We start from the raw sequence: 7,510 nt of genomic DNA, 5'->3' as shown, positions 1-7,510 counted from the left end.
TCTTTTCCCCATGAAAAAGCACAAACTTTTACAGACAGCAGAGTCCAATTCCCTAAGAAGCACCAATAGGGCATGATCCAACCTTACAATTGCCTCTTCTCCTATGCGTGTCCATAAATGGTAGGAGAGCAAAGACACCCCAAAATACACAATTCGAACCTGACAATCTCTTAAGCAAATTTCTCGCGCCCATGATCGCAATAACTGAAGCAGTAAAGACCCCTTCCTTTATGAAGGATCAACATTCTTTAAAATATGCATGAATTGTGCAGTAGGCATCACTCTTCAATTATCTAAGCCCAAAACTAACCCATTCAGAAAGAAAGAAAAACACCAAAGAACCCACAATTAATGCCACAAAGCCATGTCACTGACCGCTCTGTTATTTGCAATTAATACTTGTTTACTGATCCAAGGAGAAGAACGCTCTGATCATAAAACAACTTGACAAAAAATCAAACAACTTCAAGATGACTAAAACATGGTGGTCCTTGACTAGCATATCACTTCGTGATGTAAATTTCACTGTTTTGGAAGCATGATCCATTTGCTCTGAGCATTGTAGTGAATATCCTTTTGGGCATATTGGCCTGCAATCAAAGCACTCCATAAGACACTTGTGCCTGAGAAAGAGTAGCATGTTTGGCATACAGGGCCCACAAGAGCAGTATTCAACACAACACAGTGGCAGTGGCACCCAGCCTGAGGTAGCCTACTGGCGGCAAGGGCATGGCGTCACTGAGAAGTATAACCAATGCCCAATTTAGATTCACAGCTTGCAGGATGTGGAAGGGAGAAGACCACGAGTATCTGATCAGTGCCCTAATCAGCCTCAGTAGAGCTTGCTTCGGTGGGGCGAGACCTCAGTAAAAAACTACTGTAATACAACAGACTAGAGCTGAATGTCCAGCCCAAGATCGGGCGAACGAACACCACAACCATTTGATCTACTATCAAAGTACCCTTGCCTTGATATATAGTCATTCGGGGGTCCTTTTAAGAAGTGACAGGACCTTTTTCTGATCGCAGTTTGACAGCTCTCCATGCCCAGGTCGTTCTCCTACTGGGAGGTCGTACGTGCGGGTGCCTCTACAAAAGGAGGCAGTAGCAAGGGCTCCCTCTATTAAGACCAAATCAGTTCATCTTAATGTGCATCCTTGTAACCCATGCCATAACAGTGACCGCTGAAAACACACAAACCAACCTCCATACATACGTAAAAAGGAGAAGCAAGTCAGACAGAATCCACAGGGGTCTTCCTAGAATCAAGTCAACAGAATCAAACTTTTCCCAAACTAGCAATGTTCTGAGACAATGTCAAGTAAAACTTTATTGCAATATCCACAGAATGCTGGGAAGTGGACACCAAAGAATTACCACTACCTTTAACAAATACTGGAGAGTCCATGAGCAACTCTGAATTCCCCCACGTGCAGACTCAAATGGTCCTTCATCGTTTCTTAAGAATCCTGAGGCATCAATAAATATGTGGTTAAATAAAAATAGCATCGGGAGAAAAGCCAAGAAGCATTAGAACACAGAACTAAGAGCCGATTCAATACATCTGTCAAGGGCTGAGAATACAGATCCATCAGTAAGTGAAGGTAGAGGTGTTGAATTAACAGATGTCATCACTCAAAGTAGTTCGAGACAAGTACAAGTAAGCAGATGCATGCCTGTAAAAGGAAGGGAAAAAAAGGGTTGATTACCTGAAGCGTCAGTAATTCTCAACAACATTAGGTTAACCTCATTTTGTTGCAACATCATTGACAAAGACAACACCTTGCTGCTCTCTGTCAGCACTCGAGCCAATGATAGAGCTGGGGATGAGCTCAGTACATTTAGTGCCCTGGAGTGTGTTCTTGCTGTTTGAAAAAGAGCTTTTTGTAGTGAGCAGACAAAGGATATCCGTCCAGCCAATCACTTTGGTCCAGGGGGAGTGAGCTGAGGTAGCTGGCTGGCTGGCAGTTGGAATCCATCCTTTCTTGCAACGTGCAACCCGAGCGTCTCACCATCAAGGTTTCCAGGTGCTTGCGCGTGGTTCACTGCTTCCCCAGTCCGCTGCTCCATGTGCTGAGGACCATGCTCTTCGGCCGATCAGCAGCTGTGTACAAACTTTTGCCATTACGGTGACCAGCCATCACCATGTGCTAAGGATACCTGTCTTCCTGTTCTACTTGGCTTCTCAAAAGCTAGAAAAGAACATACATCGTCCAGTTAATCATCAGCTGCAAGCATTTGTAGCTCCAAACTTCTGGCAAAGATGAGTTAGTTGGCACAAACTTGCTTCAATACATGGGACTCACATGTTGCGATAAATTAAAAATTAATTTCCACTTCCATGGCACTTTGCCTTCCTGGAAGCGATCAGTTAAGACATTGCTGTCGTATAATTTCTTTCTTTGTACCAGACCCACATGTGTTTATCCATCTGCTTCGATGTAAAATAACTTTCTGTCAAGGACTCAAACTGATAAAATCCATTCTCCTGTATATACGTGTGCTCAGGACTCTTGAGCTTTTCACAATTTATTTGATTCCTCTCGAGGTATTGAGCACGTGTTGTATATAGGTATCACAGATGCAGCCTTAGCACCCTGAAAAAGGGTAAGACAAGCTCATGTCCAGAGTACTGAAAAAAGCCAGAACCCCAATTTGATTTAAACTCTCTCTTCCCTTTGTCTAAGCTCTTCAATCAAATGAGGTAACTCTGATCAAATACCTGCAAACCCTGATGATTCTACCAAGCTCTCATCTGGAATCCAGCCAGTGAAGTACAGAAAATGAACTACCTTCGCAAATCACCTGACATTGATAGGCACTATCAGTTTCCTAAAGGCACCACCATGTTCTCACACCTGATCACATGAAAGAGCTCTTTTGATCCTCATTATTGTAGAGGAAATAAGGTTATTTATTGTGGCCACAGACTCCAAGGAGAGTTTAGCAGAAAGTTCGTGGTCCACAAGAATCTGAAACGCCATCGTAAGCAATGAAGCAGATGGATTTTCCACGCTGCCAATCATGTGGCTAATCTTCTGATGGCTACCATTGCGAAGGTGATTGACACTCTGTGACGATGCAGTCCTATCAGGCAAAATAGCAAAGCCGGAAGGCAGTAAAGTGACCACATCTGGGTCCCCTCCATTGAGTACAGCCTTCATAGCATCCATATCAACCAAGGCATAAACGACCAAAAAGCATGATTTGTCACTACAACAATCCTGTAGGATTAAGGAGTTGCTTGGATTTGAGCTCACACTCTGAAGAAAACCACCATCACAGTACGTGAGGGCAACAGTAAAGTGAGTGTAACAAAAAAAGCAGACAAATCTTGAGTAAAACAAAGGCTTGAAGATCTCACATTAACTTTAAGAAGAGAGACGCTGTTCCCAAAACTATCTCCTTTCGAAACATAAACCGTCTCTTCCACCACACCCATGTTAGACAAAATGTCCCACTGCCATACAACCAGGCCACAAGCATACTGAGCGAAAGCTATTCTCTCACATGAACATGTGCAGAGACAAAACAGTTACCTCTGTTCGGCGGCTGTGATCACAAAGAAAATGGAAGAGTCTTGCGGGTGAAACAGGCAATCGCAATGAAGTAGCCGCACTAAGTACTATGCCTGGAGGCCTGCCTGGATCATCAATGCTTTCCCGAATGACTACCTTGAAGTCTTCTGTACCAGATCCAGATAGGGTTATCCATGAATGCTTCGAAGCAGCACTAACACCAGCACAGAAGTTGTTGGTCATGCGCTCTGCAAGCTTCAGCACACTAAGGCGACCCTCATTGTTTGCCAGCACTTAAAACAAAAGAACAGCAAGGTTATGACGCTTACACACTAAGATTACAGCTTCTTAAATTCATAAAACTTGCCCCACCTGTGTCTTTACTACCAAAGTTTCTGTTTGCAAGGAGACTAGCTATTCGTTTACATTGTCTTTGCAATGTGGCTACCCATAATTGGGCTCCAAAACCAATCCCACTATTCACAAGTGATTGATAGATAGGATGTACACCAGCATTGTCGACTTCCACATGCTCTACCCACGTAATCTGCAAAACAACCATAAAACATTTGTCTGTGCCTCTACATACTTCGCCCAGCACAGTGACAGGATTATTCTTCGAACATACCTTAGAATACCCATTTGTTGTCTCCTCAAGCACACAACCAGAGGGCCGCTTCCTGCACTTCAGCAACGAAGGAGGGGGATTGGCTCGCAAGCTATCTATGCAAACATCCACCACAAGCCATTGATGATCCACTCTCTTGGAATATCGCAGAAAATAGGCATCCCGTGTTGGAACAAATGGTGTAGGCAACTGAAGCTCGGCGTAAACCTGAGGTTAGGCACAGTTAACGTTTACAGGCTTTCTTCAGTGTAAACAAGATAAGTGGAAATAAAGTTTATTAGCTAAACTCCATAATGAACTCTATCAGTTCTATAACAGCCATGACTTATCAGATTCCACAACAAGTGCTCAACATAAATCAGTGTTGTTCTAAGAAAATAAGAGTTAATACTTACAACTTGCATTGCACCATCGAAGGGGTCTATCGGTCCACTTGATAAAGCTTCCACCTTCCAAGCCCTCGCTACTATAGAAGAAAACATCTGTGCCCACAAATCCTGAAAAAATAAAACAAAACAACATAAAATTTTGTTGCCAAGCAGGCCTCAACTGGACGCAAAGCTCAGGCATACCACTTCCATGAACGTCTCAATTACAGAGCGAGCATCTATCATCACAACATCAGTTTCTCGTGTCGCCTCAGCAGTTGTTCCCGAAATGGCAGGACCAATAATGTTTTTGAATTGCCTCTGATACTCCCTTCTATCCAATACTTCACTGGTAGAGTTCAGATCAAGCATCCAAAGGGGCTCCACAGCTTGCGCAATTTGGGCTAGCTCTTCCATAGCTGACACCGCTAGGTCCACGACCATGAGCTTCTCGGAATCTGTTAAGCATAAAGGGTGCGTAGCAATTTCTGCAACAGATGGCCCAGACGATGCATGATTGCTTGAAAGTCCAGCCTGAGCAAGCCCGTCGAGTGTGCTAGAAGTGGCTGCTGGAACTGTTTGAACACGTTGACCTCCCGAAAGGTTCAACTGTAGAGTCACACAAACAGCTGCACTGACAAACCAATCAAGCCAGAAAAGATCTTTCCATATGTACATATGAGTATCCCATGCAGCCACAAACAACACACCATAAACATGAATGATATGCACCACAAAGAGGTGAAAGCAATTCAAAACCTCTGCATCCATCTCCACATTATCAATCAATGACCTCTGCTCCTCCGGAGAAACTTGATCCGTATGATCATTAACAGCCAGTACCCCACATTTAGAGCATGTAGCCTGTTTTAAAGCATCTCTTAATGCTTTGATCTCTGCCCTCAGCTTGTCATTCTCATTTCTCAAATAGGAATTGTCATGACGCTCTTGCTGAGTCTGATGGGCAATATGAAAGAGATGGATCACTACATGGGACTGGGAATCATAGAGCTCCTCTAAACAAATAATTTGTTTTAGATAATGCAAAAAGTACCTTCATTTGAGTGCGCTTGTTCTGAAACCAGAACTTGACTTGCCGGGGGTCAAGATTAAGCTCCTTACTCAACTCAAGCCGTGCCTTCTCGTCCGGATGGGGGCATTCCTTAAACAACCTGTGAATAATATGGTGCCTCAAATCAACTCAAGACTCTAAATGGGTTTAAAAAGCATAAGTATATGAAAGACTCAATATTTTTCCAAAAATTCTCAATCAAGCCTTAAAAACAAACTTCCTCGCAAGATCCAAATAAACAAAAACATACACAAAAAGTTTTAAGTCCTAGGGTCTCAGGACCATTGATCTAATTTGATAGATAACTGCTGTCATGTTGAAAGCATTCTCGATGCTCTGCCATCTTCAAGCCTAGCGGAGGTACTATATATAACAACTCCATTTAAGCCACCTCCAAAGCACAAGGTAGCCAGCAGTCGCATGGCGGCAGGATATGGAGATAAAATATCGAGGAGGTGCTATGAAGTAGCCAGCGTGAAAACAATTGACGCTGAGGGGCTATTTATACCCTGATTAACAAGATAACAGCCAAAAATTTCCAAATTTTTGTGATTTTTGGAAATAAATTTACCAAAAATGCACCATAAAGTGCCAGTTTTGTCGACAATTTCCAAAGATTCACCCGAAATACAATTGCCAACCCATCTACACCTACAAATCCTTGAAGGAGTCTTACATTATACCCTATTGACAACAGAAGGATGTAATATGGGTTTCTGAATGTTAAAAGAACGCTGTGCGGCCAATGATATGTGCCATTAACAGCAACCGTACACCCTTGAAGCCCCTCAAGGGTACTTCAACTGAAAAAGCTGATCCTCTTACAAGTGCAAGCAACAACGGCCCAAGTAGGGCCAAATTGTGCATAGTACCATTTCCTCTGTGCCAGAACTAGCAACTACACAGCCAACTCAAAGGAAAAGAATTGGCCTTGAAAGACAAATGACTTGCAATTTTGTACAGTAAAGGTGTAAAGCTTCTCAAGACATGCAAATTCTCAGAAAGTAGCAAAATATGGAAGGAAGAATCTGCCAACTAACCTTTCCATTTCCAGAATTTGGTGTTGGGTATGTCGATAGCACCGTTTTCTGCCACGGCGCTTACCAGGAGTAGCAGAAGCATCAAGGTCCATGTCATCTGCAGAGGCTCCGTCTGGATTGTTTTCACTGCTAAGAGACTTGCTTTCAGCATCCTCCCCACGGGACTTCCGGGCCATGGCACTGCTCTTGAGCCTAGGAGTGCTGTCCCCTTCATCGTCGTGGCTTGTATCTGCTCCATCTTTGCTACACATAGCCTCAGCGATGGAGCGTCCGGCCCCTGCAGGGGTCACAACTCGCTCTGGTTTGCCTCGGTCTGCTGCTCCAAGCGAGAATTTGTCTCTCTCTGTTGCTGCGAGAGAGGGTTTGTCTCTGATGATGTCCGAGGGAGCTTCCCTCCTCCTGCTGCTGTTACTCATCTTGTCCTTAATTGGGAGCTGCCCTATCATGCCGCGCTTTACTCTGCCACATCCCTGTCCCCACGGCCATGCTGGCACGAACTTTGCAGGGGCGTATGCTACTGTGGCTTTCGTCACGCTTTTCTTGAGCAAACCGTTGCGCTTGTCCAGACCTGTCCAAGTTGCAAAATGGCCAAAAAGATTGACCAATTTGACGGCCTAGGGAAGGTCTAAGGACTATTTGCCGGGGATGGTGAGAAGCCCATTTGATGGCATCGACGGTGCGCAAGTCGGGCGCGGGGAGCGAGGGCATCTCGGTCGGATGCGTGGCGAATCACGTGGCGGCTCGGGGGGCGGGGTTGCCCGCTGCAAGACGTAAACCCGGGCGCGTCGGGGGGCTGCGGAGTGCCAACGTGGCGAGGTGACGAGGCAGGCCATAGTGGACGAGGTGGGGCTGACGGGGCTGTCGCATGCCACGTGTTCGGACAT

The 7,510-nt window shown here is 44.8% G+C and overlaps 1 protein-coding gene across 9 annotated transcripts; it reads right to left on the bottom strand.

Annotated features, from left to right (window-relative positions):
• Positions 1-431: 431 nt before the first annotated feature.
• On the bottom strand, positions 432-7,112 carry LOC147418394 (homeobox-leucine zipper protein HDG2-like). Of its 9 annotated transcripts, XM_086506431.1 has the most exons (17): positions 6,627-7,112; positions 5,569-5,686; positions 5,274-5,471; positions 4,719-5,123; positions 4,542-4,643; positions 4,147-4,353; positions 3,891-4,065; positions 3,540-3,811; positions 3,365-3,460; positions 2,859-3,263; positions 2,723-2,740; positions 2,560-2,597; positions 2,307-2,382; positions 2,161-2,192; positions 1,710-1,849; positions 1,384-1,469; positions 432-1,204 (listed from the first exon to the last, which is right to left on the bottom strand). In XM_086506431.1, exons 1-17 carry the CDS (start codon positions 7,070-7,072, stop codon positions 1,145-1,147), a joined length of 2,874 nt encoding a protein of 957 aa, XP_086362557.1. In that variant the 5' UTR covers positions 7,073-7,112; the 3' UTR covers positions 432-1,144. The 9 variants fall into 9 exon arrangements, 1 of the variants encoding a protein (XP_086362557.1); XR_015187218.1 differs by having other exon boundaries at positions 432-1,184; positions 1,563-3,263; positions 6,627-7,106; XR_015187219.1 differs by having other exon boundaries at positions 432-1,120; positions 1,563-3,263; positions 6,627-7,106.
• Between the last annotated feature and the right edge of the window lie 398 nt (positions 7,113-7,510).

Source organism: Adiantum capillus-veneris, chromosome 30 (assembly GCF_014529385.1).
Source record: "Adiantum capillus-veneris isolate H3 chromosome 30, ASM1452938v2, whole genome shotgun sequence".
NCBI classification, from domain to species: domain Eukaryota; kingdom Viridiplantae; phylum Streptophyta; class Polypodiopsida; order Polypodiales; family Pteridaceae; genus Adiantum; species Adiantum capillus-veneris.
Note: the sequence above shows the minus strand (reverse complement) of the source record. Positions and strands in the feature narration are given on the sequence as shown.

Bases quoted from the DNA above. Each gene is read 5' to 3' on its own strand.
- LOC147418394 (XM_086506431.1), bottom strand. From the start codon at position 7,072: ATGATAGGGCAGCTCCCAATTAAGGACAAGATGAGTAACAGCAGCAGG. The intron at 5,687-6,626 runs GTTAGTTGGCAG...TATTATTCACAG, and splicing joins CAAATTCTGGAAATGGAAAG to GTTGTTTAAGGAATGCCCCC. The intron at 2,193-2,306 runs GTGAGTCCCATG...GTTCTTTTCTAG, and splicing joins TTTTTAATTTATCGCAACAT to CTTTTGAGAAGCCAAGTAGA.